Here is a 21,576-nt window from a genome sequence, read left to right as displayed (position 1 = left end):
TGCAGAATGAAAAATGAAAGCAGCCCAGCAGATCTGAACTTTGGTTTGCTGAGAATCTATAAATTCGAGCCATGACATGGGTGCAGCACAATCTTTAAGTTACATTCAAACTATCTGTACTTTCTGGAAACAGTTGAAGACATTTTTGTTCCAACAAGCTTTTCCAGCTGGATAAATGGGTCTTTACCATGAATGTCCACTTGTTAGGGTTTTTATCTTATTTTAAATGTATTTGTTATTGTTGTTGTGTTTTTAACTGTTTTATTTATATGCAAATTGCCTTGGGATGGTATTTTAGAAGGTGGTTAATAAATTAATTATGATGATAATAATTTATAAGGGAGCTTCCAGGATAATTCCTATGCAAACTAAATGTGCAAACAACAACATCCCTTGTTTTGTCCCCATAAAAAAATCCAGATTAGTGAAATTTTCTTATAAGCAAATATTTTTAGAAGTTTAAAAGTAAGACTGAAAGTTTACTTTGTTAGAGTGTTTTAATAACCACAGCTGTTCATACTCTCTTGATTTAGTGAAAAATGGGGAATTCAGAAAGCCAGTACAGCCTTCAGGGAACAAAAAACCATACTAATTCTACACCCAGTGCCAAGCAAAAGCCCTGTTCTCTGAAAATTCGCAGCATCCATGCTAAAGATGAGAAGTCCTCTTCCACACAGGGATGGAATCACAGCACCAGTGGCACAAACTACAAATCTCGAGCAATAACCAGAAGTTGCCTTTCTCATTTCAAGAATACTCAGCCTTATTCCTCTAGACTTGGTGACACAGTAGTGAAAGTTTCAAAGGGTAGCAGCCATGCCAAACATAGGACGCACAACTTGGGAAGCGACAGTCAAGGGAGCAATAATGCAGTTTTGCCTGAGAAATTGCACTACATTGACTTTGAAGCTACCAGCAACCATGTCGCTTCCAGGGAATGTAATGGGCATTTCTTAAATTGCTATGGGAAGAAAGAAAGCCCACCATCGGATGACAGAATGAGTCCAAAAGTCCTCATTAAGACACTGGGAAAGTTGGATGGGTGTTTGAGGGTTGAATTTCACAACAGCAGCAGCAACAGCACAGTCTCCAGAGAGGATTCCAGTGGACCAGTTCAACTCTTGCGGTACTCGCCTACTTTAGAGTCTGAAAAGAATAATGTGCTTGAAGTGAAGGAAACATGTGGCACAGACTATGTTGGAAGTCACCGCCTGTCAGCCACTGATTCAAGGCTTAGATCCAGTAAAGGGAGCTCTATTAGCTCGGAGTCTTCATGGTATGATGCTCCGTGGGGAAATAATGGAGACATGAATGAACTGGATGGGTCATACTTGTCCAGGAGCACCCTCGATGCAAGTATCCAAGTTGAATTTCCCCAGAATGACTGCAAGAAACCATTGAACCAAAGTTCGTCTCTCTCTTCCCTCCGTGATTTATATAGGGATTCAAATCTAAGAAGCTCCCAAACCTCTGATATTGGACTCTCTGCAGATTATCTCAATGCTCATCATGCTGGTTTAAGCAACCGTGTTTCGTTTACCTCAGCCATAGACGTTCCTTCTAAGGTAGAGCACAGGGGACCTCCGCAGTACTCTTCCTACACTCTGCCCTGCAGAAAATCTGCAACCCTTAATGAAGACGCAGCAAAAAAGGAAACACTGAAAAGCCGTATGCGCAGAATCAGTGATTGGACAGGAAGCCTGTCAAGAAAGAAGAGGAAACTACAGGTATGTGGAGTTTCAGCCAAAATTTCTTTCAAAAGTACAAATATTAGTCCCTTTCCATTAATGTATATGACAACTTGGTTTGTTGCCAAGTCTTTTTGTTCAGTGTGTGTGTGTGTGTGTGTGTGTGTGTGTAAATGATAGCAGTTTCTTTTCAAAATAACTCAACTTCTCCAATTCAGTGGTCTGAAAATACCGATGGTTGGGAAAACAGACCACTGGACTCAGACATTTTAAAAAATAAATAAAAATATGCAATGTTGCTTTTCAGTTAGACATCTTCAGGGTGTAAAATAACCTTCAGACTTACAGGATATCTGCAAGATTGCTGATGTACCCATGCACAAAATTATAGCCAACTTGAGTGTTCAGAAAAAATAAGGATTTCAGAAATGTTAAGTATTTATCCTACCCCAGTTGAGCCACTGCATTGTACCAGCTGCAGCTTCTGCACAGGGTGGTGCCCACCTGCCTCCTTTCTTGGACTGTTTCAGCAAACCTCTTGGCTAAGGTATCATGCAGGATCGTTTTGTAGCAACAGAAAGGTACAGGAGAGAGGAGAGTTGCGCGCAGGTATTGGAAGTTCATGTGCATATTCTCTTTGCATAAACTGAAACCCAACCAGCACTTTTTACATCATTGTTGGCATTTTAGAAAGCCCACATTTTAAAATCCATTAGCATTGGTGTACAACATGGGTATGATGGGTGTAATCTATGAAGAATAAAGAGGTCCGAGATTAGTGTATGTCAGGGCTGGTTCTTCTCTTTTGACCTCTGAATAAACATTCTGATAGCAATGACTTTTTCATTGGGAAGAATGACCTTTCTAATGACAGCTGCAGCTGTGGGTGTATTGCAATGGTGTGGCTGCATGTTGGAGGTGACTCATCCTGTCCAAAGTGTGACACAGCTTTTTTGATGAGTGACAGTTTAAGGCAAGGGTTGTCAACCTGGTCCCTACCGCTCACCAGTGGGTGTTTCAGGATTCTAGGTGGGCAGTAGGGGGTTCTACGGCACAAACTGAATCCTCCTTCCATCTAGCACTGGTGGGTGGTAGGGAAATTTTACCATCAAGAAAGATGCATTAGTGGGCGGTAGGTATAAAAAGTTTGACTACCCTTGGATTAAGGAGTGGGCAGTGTTGCATGCCATTCAGTGCTTGTGATGTGATGATCGGAAGCACACTGTTAAGACTGATTCTATTTGTTCTGTCCTTAATTTCTTTTTAAAGTTCAAAGCAAATCCTTTAATAAAGGCTATGGAAGCATCAGTGGAGAAAACAATGTAAAACATTTGGGAGGTTCTTCTGATGGCGTGGTGAACAGCTGCCTTGGATAGCTCTTTCAGTACTTAATATTATTAAGTAATTGTGTTCGCTCATGACTTACTCTACACATGCACATGTTCTATTTTAAGCATTTCGGTAATAGTGTCATGCAGGGATACTCCACCCAACAGAACTGATTCTCAAACACTATTGAGAAAGATATTTATGTACAAAGATATTTATTTGGGAAGATTGTCTTAGAGCTCTGTGGGAGTTGATGGTAATTATTACCTTCTGCTATCATGCCCTATAAACTACAGTTCTGTAATGATCTCTAGATAGACTAACATACATATAAGCAGAAGATCTAGAAAATGAGTGCTGCCAAATTAAAATCAAAATCATATGTCAAGTATTCGGCTCTGAACAGTTGAGTGCTCTGCCCATCTTATAAAAATTCCTTCACATAGTCACAGCTTGTGCAAATGGGTAACATACAACTTTGCTCTGATGGATCATTAGACTTTCAGAAACAGCAAACAAACATAATGTTCCAAAAGTTATTGCTTAAAAAATACTTGTCCTATATATTAAAGATGAAGGTAGAATTAATGGTATATGCCAGTCTTGGAGATACAGTTAGGTACCTTCCTAAACAGGAATCTACAAATATAGTCACCACAGTTGTCATGGTGACCATGAATTTAATTCTGGCAGTCAGAATTGAGGTGTAGTCTCTAGCAAAGAGAAGCTGTGGTATTTTGCCCTTTAAAATTATAAACAAACAACTGCCAACATTTTCCCTACTCAGAGTGCAAATTTCATTGCCAAACCATCTCTGTCGCTGTGTCAATTCTACTCCGCCACCCTGCCTCGGTCCTCTGATTGGCTGAATGGGAGCTGGCAGTGTCTTTTTCAAAATTCCCTTTTATTTATTTTTTGTACATGCCTTTTCTGATTCTCTCCGCTGCTTTTCTGTGTCTCAGAGTGCTTGTCTGTTCCTCGCTCATTTTTCTGGTCTTCCCCTATTCACTTATATTCTCCACACACCCCATACACACTTTATGTACAGAGAATTGCAAGAACGAAAGGTGGGTTAAAAATGGGTGGGCTTCTATGGAAGACTGGGCATACTTGTCTTTTGTTGCCTTAGTACTGAAATAGATTTCTGATGGGGATGCATGTATGTCCCTCAGCTCAAATGCTTGCAGAGCCTCCAGGCACTCAAGAAGTACCTCTACCTCGTCCTTCCTCTTCCTCTGTCCCGAGGCTCCCCAGAAACTTCCCCAGAGGGAAGGCAGAGGCAGCTTAGCTTTTCCCCCGCTGGAGGCTGGACCTCTCGGCATCAATGGCTGCATATGACGCTGCACATACAGTTCCACTTTAGGAGAAGGCCCAGTGTCAGAAGTTTGGCAGCTTGGGACTGTGGCTCACAATCTGGCAAGGTATTTCATGGTTGAATGGTGCACACTGACTGGTGCAGTGTTTAATGTCAGAGAATGGCCCTTAAGAGTTATGAAAACAGCATATATACCTGCTATCCTGTGGACCTATGTACAGAAATGGGTCCAAATAATGAATGAAATGCAGTTCTTCTGCCGAAACGAAGCAGATCTGGCCCTGTGAGCTGCCTGGGTGGGATACAGCCTGTGAGAACCCTATATGAGGTGCTCTGGGGAACCGTTCAAAATTATTCCTTATAGAATAGTGAATGTTTTGAATTAGTCAGAACATTTTAGTACAATTATAGAATCATAGAATCATAGAGTTGGAAGAGACCACAAGGGCCATCGAGTCCAACCGCCTGCCAAGCAGGAAACACCATCAGAGCACTCCTGACATATGGTTGTCAAGCCTCTGCTTAAAGACCTCCAAAGAAGGAGACTCCACCACACTCCTTGGCAGCAAATTCCACTGTCGAACAGCTCTTACTGCCAGGAAGTTCTTCCTAATGTTTAGGTGGAATCTTCTTTCTTGTAGTTTGGAACCATTGCTCCGTGTCCGCTTCTCTGGAGCAGCAGAAAACAACCTTTCTCCCTCTTCTATGTGACATCCTTTTATATATTTGAACATGGCTATCATATCACCCCTTAACCTCCTCTTCTCCAGGCTAAACATGCCCAGCTCCCTTAGCCGTTCCTCATAAGGCATCGTTTCCAGGCCTTTGACCATTTTGGTTGCCCTCCTCTGGACACGTTCCAGTTTGTCAGTGTCCTTCTTGAACTGTGGTGCCCAGAACTGGACACAGTACTCCAGGTGAGGTCTGATAATTATACCAATGCAGTCATACCTTGGTTTTTGAACAGCTTAGTTCTCTAACGTTTTGGCTCCCGAATGCTGCAAACCCAGATGTGATTGTTCCAGTTTGCGAACTGTTTTCGGAAGTCGAATGTCTGACGGGGCTTCCACAGCTTCTGGTTGGCTGCAGGAGCTTGCTGAAATCTTGCTTTGGTTTTTAAATGTTTTGGAAGTTGAACGGACTTCCGGAATGGATTCCGTTCAACTTCCAAGGTACAACTGTAATAAACATACCTTGTTACTCCAAAAGAAAACATTGCCATTTGTCAATGCTAAAAGAAGAGGATGGATTTGTAGTCCTCAGGGCTGCTTCTGATGCCTGCTGCCATCAGACTCTGTGCCACAGACATCACAGCAGTTGCTACTGTGCTGTAGATTTCATATAAGATCTTAGAGTCAGCAATTGCTAATGTTTAAGGGATGGTCAGGACTTACGAACTTTACCACTTTATCCACAGGAAACAAAATGCAAAGATTCAGGTGAATACTTTGACAACGGAATTGAAAGTCTTTCTCCAGACACTCTTGCTCCCCCACATTTCTCTGGTTCTCTGTGGTCCGCTGGCTCTGGCCAGTTCTTCCCACAGAGAAGTGAGTCTGCTAATGCAGTCAGCAGTGATGTCCTGAGACAGAACATTTATGAGAACTTCATGCGGGAGCTTGACCTGAGCAAGACCAACAATGAAAACACAGACACCTCCACAGGAACAGAGGACTCGAGCAGCGAGTCACTCGGCTGCTTAGAACAACTGGATCTGCTGTATGAGAAAGAACAAGGAGTGGTCCGCAAAGCTGGGTGGCTCTTCTTCAAACCTCTTGTGACCCTACAGAAAGAGAAGAAACTTGAGTTGGTTACTCGGAGAAAATGGAAACAGTACTGGATAACACTGAAAGGTCAGTTATGGCTCATAGTTCTTAACTAATGTAGACTGCATTATATGGCATTATTTGGCAGTGCATTTTAAATTTATTTCTATTCTGCATCTGTTCTGAAAAGCCTTTCAATTACTAGGACAGAAGTTATCAAAAGCATATTTATAATGAATGTTTTATGGTTCCCCCTTTGTTACCTTTTCGTTGAAAGATTTCAGAAGATTTATCCCATGCGCAAGTATTCACGATTCTTGTAATTCTAATATGTTCTGTCTGTTCTAGTTGCATGTGTTAATATTTCTTACTCTTTCGCTTATTCCCTGGTCTGCAACGGGTGCGTGCTCCTGCAGTTCACATTCTGAAACTTTTAGAGTAAAAGCTACCAACAGGGTTGCCCCACCATCCTTGAGTGTCCTTCCCAGAAGTATCACCTGTCTTAATCCTCTTCTGGTTGTGTGCCCTTTCTCATTATTTTATTGTTCATTATATTTATATACCACTCTTCATCTGCAGATCTCAGGGTGGTTCACAGCATAAAAACACAATTTGTGAAGGTGACACATGAACCACTGCACATGCATAGGCATCTTCAGTGCAAAAACATGGACATCTGGAAGTGGGGCCACAGTAATCACATGATGCCTCCTTTATGGGATTCACATGTCAAGGGGTCTATCGTAGAATGGAAATTGAGAGGGCATTATTTAGTGTGATTGGGAGAGATAATTAAGAACATATGTTATTATGGTACTGGTACTCTTAACTGTACACATCTGGCACTTTGATAGTCAGTGTGCTTTTTGCTGGAGTGTGAGGGTTCAGACTGCAGACATGTAGCATTAGGGCTCTGCAGCACTAATCCTCAGCCAGTGCTCACTTTTGCTCCTGCGTTTTGTGTTGATAGAACTTGCAGTACATAGCAGGCTGTCTGAGCATGAATAATCTATGTTTCCTGGACATTTCCCCAGTTTTCTTCGCTCCTCATAGTAATGTCTCTTTGTCCTTTAACTTTGCTTCCATTCAGTCTTAGTTCCATGAAGCAATACTTTGAAAAGCAATGTCTTTTTAAAGAGAAAGTGGGTCAATGATAAATCATGTTATAGTTGAATTATTGTTATAGTTGAATCATTTCCTGCTTGGGCAAGATGGCAGGTATAAACGTCCTTGCTGTTTGACTTCTAAACTGTGAGTGCTGGAATTCAAGTCTGTTATGGCGTATGACCAAACAAATAAAATTTTCTTATAATTCAAGCCTACTTAAACTTCATCCCTTCTGACCTATAAGCCTTGTTGCCTAATGCAGATGTTTGGCAGGAGACCTGATAATAGTTACTTAGCATTGAAAGAAAGTAGCTCTGTATGTGCTCAGAGCACCATGTTACCTGTTTCAAGGCTTGAATTCTGACAAATGATTTGTCTGTGTGTTTGTAAATATTTTCTTACTGATTTTCAAAAGTACAAGAAAACCAACAAGACAGTTATATCAGTCAACATCCAGTGAAGTTGGTGTATGCAGAACAAAATAAACACCAGTGATTCCTAGGTTATGTTAATCGCTGGATACTTTGTAGGTGGATGTCAAAGACAATGGCTGAATAAATTATATGCATTGCAAAGCATGGATTAGGATTAATTAACTTGGAGAGATGGTGATTTTCTGCATTTTTTGCAGGGCTTGTCATTCAGCACATACTACTTCAAAGAAATATTTTGTGTGTGTCTCTGTGTGTGTGCAATTTATCTCTGTGTTATTATGTTGAAGGAAGGGATGGAGTCAGAAGGGAAACCCCATTTTAACAAGATTTGCCTGTTCTAGAACACATTAGGCACACACTGTACAGTAATCACTGTCATTGTCTAAAAAGTGGAAATGCTGGTTTATTTTAATAAAGCTGCAAGAAAAAAACAAGTTTTTTTGTCAAGAAAATAGGAAGCTGCCTTATTACTAAGTATAAAATCATAGAATTGTAGAGTTCGCTTGATCTGGACACTATACTTCTGGTGATGCAGCCTAGAATAACATTAGCTTTTATTTGCTGCTGCTCTCTTCTCTTTCCTCTCTCCTCTTTGGCATCACACTATTGACTCATGTTAATCTTGAGGTCTACTTAAGATCCCAGATCCATTTCGCATGTACTACTGATAATCCAGGTGTCCCCAATTTGTACAGCTGGTTCTTCCTGCCTAACTGTAGAACCCGACATTTGTTCCTATTGAACACGAGACATGGGTGGCATTGTGGTCTAAACCACTGAGCCTCTTGTGCTTGCCAATTGGAATGTTGGCAGTTCGAACTCCCATCACTCTGTCCCAGCTTCTGCCAACCTAGCAGTTCGAAAGCATACCAGTGTAAGTAGATAAATAGGTACCGCTATGGCGGGAAGGTAAATTACATTTCCCTGAGCTCTCGATTCCGTCACAGTGTTCCGTTGCACCAGAAGCCTGTTTAGTCCTGCTGGCCACATGATCCGGAAAGCTGTCTGTGGACAAACGCCAGCTCCCTTGGCCTGAAAGCGAGATGAGCTCCACACCCCATAGTTGCCTTTGAATAGACTTAACCATCCAGGGGTACTTTACCTTTACCCTTTTTTTTTTAACCTATTGAAATTTGTTTTGTTAGGTTTGGCCCAGTCCTCCAATCTGTTAAGGTCAAATTGAATCCCGATTCTGTCTCTTGTGGCATTAGCTGCTCCTCCCACTTTCGTGTTATCTGCAAATTTGACGAGCATCCCTCAGTTCCTTCATCCAAGTCATTTATAGAGACACTGAACAACAATGGGCCCAGGACAGAACCCTGAAGCACCCCTAGCTAAATATTATTCACAGCGCCTGGCATTGACTTTCCAGGTTTTTGGGCAAGAGGTGCTTGGAGTTGAACCCGGGGCCTTCTGCAAGCAAAGCATGTGCTTTTCCACTGAGCTGGGACTTTTCCCAAATAAGTCAAAATATCAAATTAAATGTTCAATTAAAAGGTTAAACCTTTACCTTTGTTTATTTTAAAGTAATTATTTAAAGTAATTATTATTTAAAGTAATATTAAAAGTAATTATTTAAAGTAATTATAATTTTCAAGTCCAGAATGCATATTGGATTTATTTTTAACAGGGCAAAGGCCCTAAAATGATAAACCAGGCCTACTGACAGCCTATATAAAATCAAAAGAGTAAGGACTTTGGGATTTTTGTAGCAGTAGTATATACCTGACTTGCTTTCGGTAAATTCATAAGCTTCCCATCCCTGAGACTTCTCATACTACAATTGACATCTTGGTGTGCCTCAAGACAAAGCATTATCAAAAACGTTTGTCCAGTGTCACAATTGACTTCACTGATGTTGCCACCTGTTGCTGCTCTGGGCTTCATTATGACCTCTTCTGCTAAAACATCCTAGCTTTGTAGATGTTGTGGTAGAAATTTGCTTGCTTTCAGATCATTTAACTTGTCAGGCACTTGGAATCTAATTGGCCAGATATCAGTGAGTGTTCCTAGCTGTATAAATGGTTTTAACTTACTAAACTAAAACTAAACTAAAACCACTGATTTGTGGAGGTGGTATTATTTTCTGTGCCGTCTCTTGAGCTATGTTTAGTTTTATTAATGACAGGAAAGATTACAACCATCTGGTCACCTGCCAAAAGTGAATTGATGGGTGTCCTGAGACTTCAGCAGTGCTTAAATGGCCATCAAGATCATTCCTTTAATATGGAATGTTTTTCTTTACCATCTGTCCACCCTAATTAATTTATCCGGGCAAGGAATATTACATTCCAACCACGTTCTGATCATAGCACATATGCTGTAATCTGGTCCTGGAAGCAGAGGTGGGGACAGCCTCAAGAAAGCTGTCTAGTCCCATCTGTGGGCAGAAACGGGGGCTGTCATTTTATTTCTTAATATAAAGGGGTGGTAGCTGATTAAGTCCTAGAACAGACCCACTGAAATCAATGGACTTAAATCAGTTATGACTAACTTAATTCCACCGGATTCAATGGGTCTGCTTAAGTTGGATATCATCTATAATCTCCCAGTTCCCACATAAAATGACAACATAAAATCATGGTGATAGCTAACAAGTGTGTTTCAAGCATGTGTGCATTTTGGATAGCTTTTTAGCAATTGACATTATTTGGGATTGCTAGATTTTTAACAGGATACATTGTGTGTAAGCACAGATGACAGTGGTGTCATCTGCTTCGAATTGACAACTGCTGTTTACTATCTTACACCTCAACGATAAACGCATTTACCTGGCAGCAAAATCCAATGATTTCAGTGAAACTCTGGGCCGGTGGTAGACCTTTTGGTCTCAAATTTCAGCCGCACCCTGTGTGATGCAAAATCTGTTACCAACCGCTTCTCACAATCCATTTTAAATCATAGCTGTCATGTCCCTGAGGCTCCATGCGACCAAACCAGTTGCAAGCACCTAAATCTGCCTCTGTTTCCCATAGCAAATCTATTAACTCTGGATTTCATACGTATGGGGGAATGGCCTTCCCCTGTATAAACTTGCCCTAACATTAAATTCAGGTGTAAAAGGCTTGCTTTCTGTAGAGAACTGATTAATAGGTATATAAATCAGGACTTTTTTTAGTGGTGGCACCAAAATATAGAATTCCTCCTCTATATATGTTTGCCAGGCTCCTTCTTTGTATTCTTATGTGTCTCTGGAAGCCTGTTTCCTTCCAGCTTTTAATATTTCAGGATGTACCACTTTTAAGACTGTTCTGTTTAACTTTAGGGATCCTTAAAGTCTGACACTCTCTCTGTTGGCCTCCCAGAGGTGTTGTAACACATACCTCTTTTGTTTGGCCTTTGGTAGTTTGTAGCAGTCCTGAGTGCTGGATTTCTTTAAAAAAATATATCCCTCTGCTAGAAAATGTGTGATAATAGCAATCACAATAGTACACATCTTTAACTAGTGATGTGCATAAATCCGGGAACCTATTTGTGCCAGAGTTCTCAGATGTGTGTGTATAGAAGTTTGAAGATGAATATGTTGCCCATACTTGTTTGGTGTTTCCTGTAGAAAGTTGCTTCCAATTCTAGCTGCACATATGAACATTTTAATATTGTATTTTAAGAGGATATGAGTTTAGAAAGATCCAAGACATAAACTAGAACTACTTTTCGTTTTTACATTTTTCGTTTGAAAAGGATGCACCTTGCTGTTTTATGAGACTTACGGGAGAAATTCCATGGAGCAGAACAGCTCGCCTCGATATGCCCTGTTTGCAGAAGACAGTATAGTGCAGTCTTGTCCAGAACACCCCAAGAAGGAGAATGTTTTCTGTCTCAGCAACTCTTTCGGTGATGTCTACTTATTCCAGGTATTCTGTTTTTGGTTTTTGTGTTTTATCATTAAATGAAGTCATATTGTATTTAAATCAGTGCTCTTGGAGTAGAATTCTAGATCATGTTGTTTTGTCTCTGTTCCTTCTGTGTGCCCCAGAAATCTTAGATAAACCCTCTTCCTTTAGGAATTCTACTCACCAGACCATAAAGTAGCAAACCAGGAAGCATGCTATCTAACTATCTAAAGGTAATTAGGTAGAGGGACTTCTCTAAGATGGTTGGATGGTGCCTTGTACGCCTCCTTCTGGCAACTCCTGCAGCCGAGCTGGTGCCAAACATAATGATCTGCTTTCCTTTGGACCACATCAGTGAGACCAAGAGGGGGGAGGCTTGTCGTCTAGGCAGTCTAGAACCTCCATACACGCTGCCTTGGATTGTGCCCCAGAGAGGTCACTTCAGTGCTCCTAAAGCATCAAATACAATGCAGGTGGCAACTGTTATGAGTTACCTGTCTCTGCTGCCACAGTGGGTGCTGTGATTCTTCAGTGGTTTGGTTTCACCCCCACAGGCACACTCAGTTGTCTCTCAAGACAGACGGATATCAACATATAGCTAGACCAACAATTCTAATGTTTTGGAATGCATAATGGACAGGCATACTTCTACACAGCCAAGGGCTGCTTCAAATTTGTATGTTTTTTCCTTAGCAGAAAACACTTTGCCTCTGTATAGGAAAAGCATATTGATTGAAGAGGCCTATGATACATTGCAGAAAGCAATTGCAAAAAATTAGGAAGGGAGTGCATTAGCTGCCATTGAATAGTTATTAAAGTCGGTGTCTTGTCTCCCCTCCCTTTGTGCTTGAAGAAAATTTGGAGTATCCTGGTTCATGCATACTTTCAAATGTAACTTTAGTTCAGTATATTTTTAAAAAATTAAACTAATAATGGGTTAGGTAATTGCCATTCCTGTAGCCAAGAATCATGTGATGAATGTCATCTTTTATACAGAGTTCTTCCTCTTTTGATGAAGAGTAAGCATTGCTAGTAATTACAGTTGCCAGTTGTTCAAGGAAACATTAGCATAGCAGAAACTTTTTATTATTTACATTCGATGGGGAAAGTTGCATATAAGCAACATGGTGCAATGAAGTGGGGAGGGTAAGTGGATCCCACTAGACTGGCCCCACACTGTTATTCTTGACTGAAGTTGGTTTTGGAACCCACTAGGTGCTATTATAGTGTTTTGTTTATAAAGTTAATTTTCTTGCTTTTTTCTTTTTTCAGGCTACAAGCCAGACTGACCTTGAAAACTGGGTTACAGCAATACACTCTGCTTCCGCATCTCTCTTTGCAAAGAAACTTGGGAAAGAAGATACGATCAGATTGCTGAAAAATCAGACCAAAAGCCTTATCCAAAAGATTGACATGGATAGTAAGATGAAAAAGATGGCTGAGCTGCAGCTCTCAATCGTTAGTGACCCTAAAAACAGGAAAGCAATTGAGAACCAGGTAATAAAGGATTAGCTTCTGCAGATTGATTCTTGCAAAGAGTATCACTCTTCAGAGTACACAGGTTAAGCACTTTGAGGCTAGAAAACAACCATCCCTATGGATATGCATTGCAAATGGGAGCATCACTAGTGCCTGTATGATGTAGTAGATCAGACTGAATTGTCGTTTACAGGCAACTGCTCTTGGAGTCAAACTTCCCTCCTGTGGAAATCTTGAAAGAAGCAAAACAAATTTTCATTTCGCTTCCTGCTATGTAAATTGAGGGCCTTATAAATAAATAAAACATTTATATTTCAGCTCAAAAAGAAGCCCCACTGGTCAACAACAAAGTATCAATATAATTAAAATTAACATCTCCCTAGCTGCTTCCCTGTCCAGAATACATGCATCCCACCCTTTTCTCAATGGTCTTGACCAAAATTAGGTTATTGTAATTGTGGTTAATAACATTAAATACACTTCCCTCTGGGGTAGTAAATCTTGATTAAGAGTGAACCTGGTTAGCATTAACTGTGATTAACATTTGTGTCAAAGGAATGCATAATTAGTGTTCAGTGTGAAGGGAATTCACCCTAAAGGGGAATGAGTTCACACTCTGCTCAGCTCCTTTGTGCTAAATTAACCACAACAGGGAAAGTAGGAGCTGCTACACACATTGTCTTCAGCGCAGGAAAGCTATCAAAACCAGTATCTTCATGGCAAGTTCTCCCTTGGTTCATACACGTGCATTCTATGGAGGTTGATCAGCCTCACTACATTTCAAATAGACATGGCCCTGTTTCACATTCCTGGCAGTGGTAGTGGCTGGTGGGGCACCGTGCTGGGCTCCCCTCTTGAAAAGACAGCAGACCATTGCAGCCTTACCCATGCTGCCCTTCAGCTGCTACTGCCTAGCAGCCATTGGTTAGAACATGGCCACTCCAAACCTGATTAGGCTGTTGCCACGACTAATGCATCTAAGTGCTGCCAGGTTTATCTAGTCCAGTGCTTCCCAAAGTTGGCAAGAACACCTCTGGGGTGTGTGTGCTGGAATGATCCAGGGGGCCGGTAGTAGCCTCAGGTGCAATGGGGGACATTGAATATAAATAAGGGGGTGGCAGAAGCATAAGGAAAGAAAAAATTGAAAAACCATTCGTACATGTTTCATCTGTTGTGTACTGCCAAGTTGGGCGCCGTTGCAGGACAACAATGGCTCCCCTGGATCGGGTGGTCATGCTGGAGGTGAGGGGTTTTCCTGGGCTTGAGTGAATGCTTCTCAGCTTCAGCCAGGCCTGGGAAATGGATCACAGCTTGCCTGCCTATTTGGCCAAAGGCAGGCAAGCTGTGGCACCAGCCCTGCCCCATCACTTAAAGAAGGTAGATTTCCAGGTGACTGCGGAGTAAAAAAATTTCTGGAAAGGGGGCAGTAGGCCAAATAAGTTTGGGAACCTCTGATCTAGGCCAAATCACCCAAAGTTGGCAATCCCCCAAAGTTGGTGAGCTGTTCCATTGTCCTCAGTCATGGGTAATCCTATGTTCTGATTTTTTCTAAATGGTCTGATTTCTGGACAGATGCAGAAGAGACAAGATTAATTAACAAAGGCTGCATTCAGACAGCTTTTTATTCTATCCTCTTGATCTTTTCTTCCCTTTCCTTCCTTCCACCATGTTTCAGCTGAATTTTCACATGACATAAATTCAACTTGTGGAAATCTTAGCACAAATGTAGCTGTCATTTGTGCATTATTTGTTTCTGTAAAAAATCCACTTGCAACCATATTAACTTGCTAAATCATAGAAGGTTTGAGCTGTAATTTTCCTGAAAATGGATATGAATTGTTAAATCTTTTTACATTCATAGTAATGGGTAGATATCATGTATTTGCTCATAGCAAATACAGAGACTGAGCAAACAACACTTTAGCAAATTGTAGTTGAGTGATCAGGGAGGCTGTTGCCCATGAAGGCCCATGCTATAATGTCTCAAATACTACAGTGCTCTTTGTATTTTCATTTTAAAGGAACCTGTAAGAACAGAGCCATTATCATCCACAGCATATGAAGTAATGTGAAATAAATGTGCTTTAAATGGAATTAACCATTATGGCATTATGATTATAAGTGTGAAATGGCATTATGATTATAAGTGTGAAATGATCTTTAACCATGACAAGGTGATGGGATCTCCAGTTTTATATCTTAGATGAAAGAGCTGTTTCAGGTACAGTTGCAGCTGAACTGAATTTAGCAGGGATCAGGAGCTGAATCTGCAGAAATCACTATGTTCTGCGTTATATGTAGGGTAGATGCCAAGTCTATTAGAAAATCTTAGAAAACCCCATGTTCTGTTTAATGCTGAAAGCAGGCCCTTAACTTAATAGAAAAGAAGTGTATCTTAGGCTGAAATTTCATAGAAATTCATAAAGACCTTCCCCTACCTCGATCAAACGTTTCACACAGAGAGATCAGGGAGTACAACTGTTTTCTCTCACTACAATAATAGTGGCATAAAAATGGCATGAGTTAGATTATCATAAGGCAGGGTCACTGGCACCTACAGATGCCAGTGTGCCCACCAACATCTCCTATGGTACCCACAAAAGGTCTCAGTAAATGCCTCCTCAAAAATTCAGAGTCCGTAACACAACTGTGTTTCCTTGTGTGCTCTGATTCTGTTCTTGTGTGCTCTGATTCTGCCTGTCACACAGTGAGCACACCCCCTTAAACATTATCACATTTCACTGGGTCCCATGATTGGACACCCACACTCCTGTCTGTTCTGAACAGAGGTGAGGTACAATTCACTTCTGCCTGTGACCTAGTTTTGTGGTGTCCAATGTAGGTGCCTTTAAAAGGAGATAGAAATGCCTCTTTTGTAAAAGTTATCACTGAATAGAAAAACACATGGTAGAATAGTTCCTTCCTGCCTGTCTTCTTGCCTTTTTTCCCGCCCCCTCCAAGTCTCCAAGCTGCTGAATTTTAGCAATGCAGTGCCTTCAAAAGAATACTTACTCTGGGTCTCAGGACACTTAGCTTTGTACAGGTAAAAGCTCAATTGGGCTGCAGAAGATCCCCCCCCCCGTCTCTTTATTAATTAGCTACTGTGTAGGCCAGGACTTAGAAGGCTTCTGGGGCAAGCCAATTAGAGATGGCGAAAGTGGAGACCTGAGCACTGTCACTTGCCTTTTCTCTGATCAACCAGTTGCATTAGCAAGCCTTCACTAGGTCCTGATCTTTACCTCTTTCATTAGGATATCATGACCGTCATCTGCTTTTGGCCTCTGAAAAAGTATTCAGAATTGCCTTTCAAGTTGGAAAACTTACGGCCCCAAGAAGTAATCTAACCTCACTCTGAGAATTGTGCCAGAACAAGGGTGTTTAAAGGGGATAAACCTCTCTGTATTAAGTCTCAACAATAATAAAATTTTACCTCCATACTTACCCTGTGACTCAGTGACTCTCCCTGACAGCCGCTTGACCATGGGAAGCACAGATCTATCTTGGATCATCAACTTGATCTCATCTTTCACAAGCCTTTTGGTTCTGGCTTCCCAGATTTGCATGAGTAAAATATGTGCTGTATCAAATTGGCTGTAGAGAGAGCCTTGTAAAACAAAGATGAAACAACCTAAATACTTGGTGAGTCATCTATATTGATGCCATATGGGTTGTCTCTGAGATGTAGTAATTGAAGTGTAAAAAAGTTTTTGTGTGTGGTGTTTGTAATGTGGTTGACAAAATCATCATATAAAATAGGAGGACATCATAAAGGAGGAACAGTCTCTGTGGGGTCCTAAGCTTTTGCATAGCTCCATCGTTAGAGATACCCAGTAAAGGCATCAGTCGTACCATTATGCTATTTATTCATCGAATTAACTCATTGCAATCACCTTCATGATTAACATTTTATTTATATTATCAGCCTTTTATGTACAGAGTGATGAATGGCATGTTTAAGGCTTTATAAACTTGGAGAAGGGATTGGGTTATGAACAGCCTTCAACAGATTCTCTTGGGCCCTTTCTGCTTCCTATCAGCTAACATGTGTGCTTCCACAAGGCAGTTCTGTACCTTTCATCTTTAAAGTAGGAGTAGAAAAAGACAACTTTAAAATACTTCCTTCAAACCTTGTTTAATCTTTAAACCAAAGAGATAAGATGGGAATTAGATTGTATCCTTGTAACAAACTGATTGTAACTAGAAGCATCTTAGACCTTGTGAAGCTGTGCATGTATTTTGTTGTCTTTTGTGTGTATTGCTGAATATGCTTCCACTGGGTAGGTCACTCATAGTAATTAAAGATGGTGACTGTGATCCAGAAAAGATTGTCCCCATATTGTGAGACAACATTTCAGAGCCCCAATACTGTTTATACCCAGGGCAACCTATGTGGTGCAATCCAGATAGGAAGCATAATGTAATCTGTAAGTAGTCTAGAGCATTATGGATTGCAAGAATCCGTTTTTTTAAATGTTTGGCTTCTGTGGGTAACCAACTATTTTCCTAAATAATGATGTCAGTGTGCAGTTAAGGCCACCAACTTTGTTTTATTTTGATCCATTTTTTTGAGGGTTCATTTCTTGAGTGTGACAGAATGTCTTTTTGGACATGAGCAACTAATCAGCCCTCTGAATGCTACAGATGAAAGTGATTTAGCTGAGGGTGCAGAGCTTTGACCACCCTCCACAAGCCATTAATTTATCTTCTACTATTTCATTTTTGTGTATATAAACAGATCCAGCAATGGGAACAGAATCTGGAGAAATTTAACATGGATCTCTTCAGGATGCGCTGTTATCTAGCCAGCTTGCAAGGCGGGGAGTTGCCAAATCCAAAGAGCCTTTTGGCAGCTGCCAGTCGTCCTTCAAAGATGGCATTAGGAAGGCTGGGCATCTTCTCTGTCTCATCCTTCCATGCACTGGTGAGTTGGACACAGCTTCATATAAGTGTTTCGTAGAGGAGTTTATTTGTGACAAGATGCAGAAATGCATAATTCCTTCCCCCTCCCTCCATAACATATGGTCCTCATCAGGCTTTTGGCTATACCCTTTTAAATGTGTGTATGGGGGGGGAGGGGTTTTTGGTTTGTGTGATTTATTCCCCCATTCTTGTTTTTGTTACGTATTTTGTGCCCTGATATCTACGGATGAAGGATGGTTTACAATTTTAATAACTATATAAATATTTTGCTGGTAAATGTAATTTCAAGGTTAAATGACTATGAAAGTCAGTTTTGTGACCCCTTTCTTGTCTGAAGTACTGTACTTTAAAAAGACCAACTAATATTACTCATTTGTTTAGACCATTTATATCTCACATGTCTCCCAAAGATCTCAGGGTGGATGATGGCAAAATTGAATAGAATCCTGTGTCCGTACACAATATAATGAAAACACAATTAAAGCAAAACTACACCAATTACTGATTATTAATGACCACTCCCAAAAGCTTGAGTTTTGAGCTGGTGACTTAGTACCATCAAATTGAGCACCAGCTGAATTTTGGAATGAGTGAGGGGTAGACTGGTGGTTTCAAAGCCAGGAGAAAATTCCATGGAGAAGATGCCATGTTTTGCAACTCCTAGTGGCAGAATGCTAGGAAGAACTTTTCTGGGTGATCTTAACATGTGACAGGATTGTACAAGGAGATACACTCTTTCAAGTATTTTGGTCCCAATACATTCAAGACATTGTATCTGTAAAATACTTAATTTGAAATTGAAATGTATTGGCAGCCAGTGCAAATCTTCATAAGAGCAGGTGTAATAGAAGTTCTGTACAGAGAGTCTGCTTACAAGCCAGGTCACTGCAGTTTCTGTGTCATCTTCAAGGGCAACACTAAATAGAATGCATTACTGTAATTAAAACAGGAGGTTATCAGACCATAGATTACTGTAGCTGTGCTATGCTGGTCCAAGAATGGCTATTGCTGGTTAACCAGCCAGAGCTGGGGGGAAATTCTCCATGACACTGCAGATGCTTGAGTCTCTACTGACAAGGTGGAATCAAGCAGCATCCCAGGCTATATGTTCTCCTCCTCCTCCTCCTCCTCCTCCTCCTCCTCCTTCTTTACATTTGTATATCACCCTTCATCCGCAGATCTCAGGGCGATTCACCATTTAAAAATACATGATAAAAACACAAAACACATAATAAAATCAAGAACAAAAAACTGAAACAATAACCTCCCCACCCGCCTTCAAAGAGAGTGCAATCTCATCAAGAACAGGTTGTTCATCTGATTCTCAGAACTGCAAAACCACAACATCTCTATCTTATCAGAATTCGTTAGCAATTTATTTACCTTCATCCAGCCCATTACTGTAGCTAGACAGTGATGCACACCTGATTCACTTGATGTGGAAAAATGGAACTTCATGTAAGCAAAGCTGAGTTCCTTACTGTAAAAGTATTCTCATATTGGAAAAGACATGAACGCTCTTGTGGCAATGGCACACATGACTGTTTTCCCCCTGGGAATCTATAATTGGCCACTGCTGTAGATACAGTGAAATAGATGAATGTGTGATCATCACACATGATCTTCATGTGGGGTTGTTGTTTTTTTAACTACTTCTATTTGTTCCATAGAAGTGCCAGCCATGTAGGAAATTTGTAACATTTGAAATGATTCTGAAAGAAGTTTCTACCAAAAAAAGCAAACAGTATATTGCCCTTTTTCTCTCTAAAACACTAAGCTCAAAACAACATGAATGATACTTTGTTGAAAAATGAGATATAATATCTACTTGCTAGTAAATTCTTATGATACACTAACCATATTATGTATATATTATGTATATTGCTGGTGTATGTTGAAAGAGTATAGCTTTTTTAAAAAAACAACAACACCATGTTCTCATTATTACTGAAATATAGAACTGATTATTAAATATAAAAATGCATACAGTCTCTTAAAATATCCAATTAAAGCAAAGTAAAATTAGTTCCAAAAATGGTTTTAAAATCATTTTTTCAAAGCTCGGAAAGCTTTCTCTAGGATGCTGGTATCGCCACATTCTATTAAGATCTATAATTCAGCCTTACACTAAACACACTGTTTACCCTGCATGTTATAATGCATCTCTTCCTTTTGGAATCCGGCCAGTTCACAGCTTACCATTCTTTGTTGGCTGCTTTGCAAAAGCTTATGTGGGTTTGGCAGGAGGTATTTCACAGATAAATCGTAGCTGGTGTGTTTGGGGGGGGTTGTCTTTTTAATGTCTTTGGCTGCAATTCTAGACACATTTACACCTAGGAGTAAATTCCATTGAGCTCAATGACAAATATTTCTGAACAGATATACATAGGATTGCACTGTTCATCTTTTGTGTCACATTTCATTATAATTAGGTTTTTGCTACATTTTGTTTTGATGAACAAGTTATGAAAAGCTTATATTTATAACTATGCTTGTATCTTCCTCGTTTACTTCTCTCCCCCCCCCCTCTCTATCTCTCTCTCTTTCTATCAATTAGATCTGCTCCAGGGATGAGGCAGCTCTTAGGAAGCGAACACTGTCTCTCTCACAGAGGGTTCGGAGCAAGAAAGGTTTGTTTTCCTCCCTTAAGGGACTGGATACTCTTGCAAGAAAGGCAAAGGAAAAAAGGCCATCTATAACACAGGTAGTTTCCAGTTGATGCATATAATTTTTTTAAAAAAATCTATAAAATTGTTCTAGAATTGCATTAATCATCCATCAGTGGTGTAAGAAACAAATGGTTTAAATTAGGATGCCTAATTGGTTATTCCAAACAGTGGTGTGCAGAAAGTCGGCAGCCACACACATGCCACACACCATGTTTTCCTTGCAGTTGCATGTAGCATCTCTCACATCAGGCAGTCTTCGGATGTCATTGTAAGATGCTAATCTCAGCCTAGCTAGTTAGGAGTGATAAAAGTCACTTCCCAGCAACGGCAGGATATGCAGGATGATAAAATATGACACTGGATTTGCCATTGCAACAGTCAGGCCTTTCATTAAGGTGAAGCTGAGTGATGTGTTCTCAAATGACCAGCAAGATAAGGAGACATGGATAAAGGCAGTTTTATCAGAATGAAACCAGCTTCCTCCTCTTCCCTAAAGAAGACATGTGGGTGAGTTCTCAGTTGATAGGAGCTCCCTAATCACAACTGGTTTCTCTGAAGTACTTTTTTAAAATATAAAAAAACCCTTTAAATAAATAGTGTGGGCATTTAATAGACAAGAACAGGAAAGTGGAGGGTAAACATGACCAAGATAGGCAATACAAATAAAGTAAAACTTTATTATGATTGGGAAATCACCAGTGACACATAGATTTCCTCTCCCTGGTTCCAGAAATGTAATGAAACATGGAAATAAAAACCCAGTCTGAAAACTTTACTGTAACTTTAACTCAGTGGAACAACTTTTCATATCTATAGAACCTAGGTACCAAATCTGTAACTTATTTTCTCTTGTTCCTGGATTATTATTATTAATTCAGTCACTCTAAAATTGATAACAGCCTCTCTCAAGTGAATTACTTTGTTAATATATTTTCTCTAAATTGAAGAGACTGGAAGTTACATTATCTATGTTTACATACAGTGGCTACCTATCTTTTTGATGTGACTTAATAACACATTGTTTGGAAAGATTATA

The 21,576-nt window shown here is 40.3% G+C and overlaps 1 protein-coding gene across 3 annotated transcripts in view; it reads left to right on the top strand.

Annotated features, from left to right (window-relative positions):
* TIAM2 (TIAM Rac1 associated GEF 2) overlaps window positions 1-21,576 on the top strand; it is a 104,340-nt gene that overhangs the window by 23,075 nt on the left and 59,689 nt on the right. For all 3 annotated transcript variants that reach the window (XM_079971485.1, XM_079971483.1, XM_079971484.1), the window contains exons 3-8: window positions 534-1,727; window positions 5,750-6,185; window positions 11,321-11,493; window positions 12,745-12,969; window positions 17,687-17,872; window positions 20,429-20,575. In XM_079971485.1, the coding sequence (XP_079827611.1) occupies window positions 540-1,727; window positions 5,750-6,185; window positions 11,321-11,493; window positions 12,745-12,969; window positions 17,687-17,872; window positions 20,429-20,575 (2,355 nt within the window). In that variant the 5' untranslated portion in view covers window positions 534-539. The remainder of the gene's footprint in view (window positions 1-533; window positions 1,728-5,749; window positions 6,186-11,320; window positions 11,494-12,744; window positions 12,970-17,686; window positions 17,873-20,428; window positions 20,576-21,576) is intronic.

Source organism: Podarcis cretensis (genome assembly GCF_951804945.1).
Source record: "Podarcis cretensis genome assembly, chromosome: 3".
NCBI lineage: Eukaryota > Metazoa > Chordata > Lepidosauria > Squamata > Lacertidae > Podarcis > Podarcis cretensis.
The sequence above is the reverse complement of the archived record's forward strand: the minus strand, read 5'-3'. Positions and strand labels throughout refer to the sequence as shown.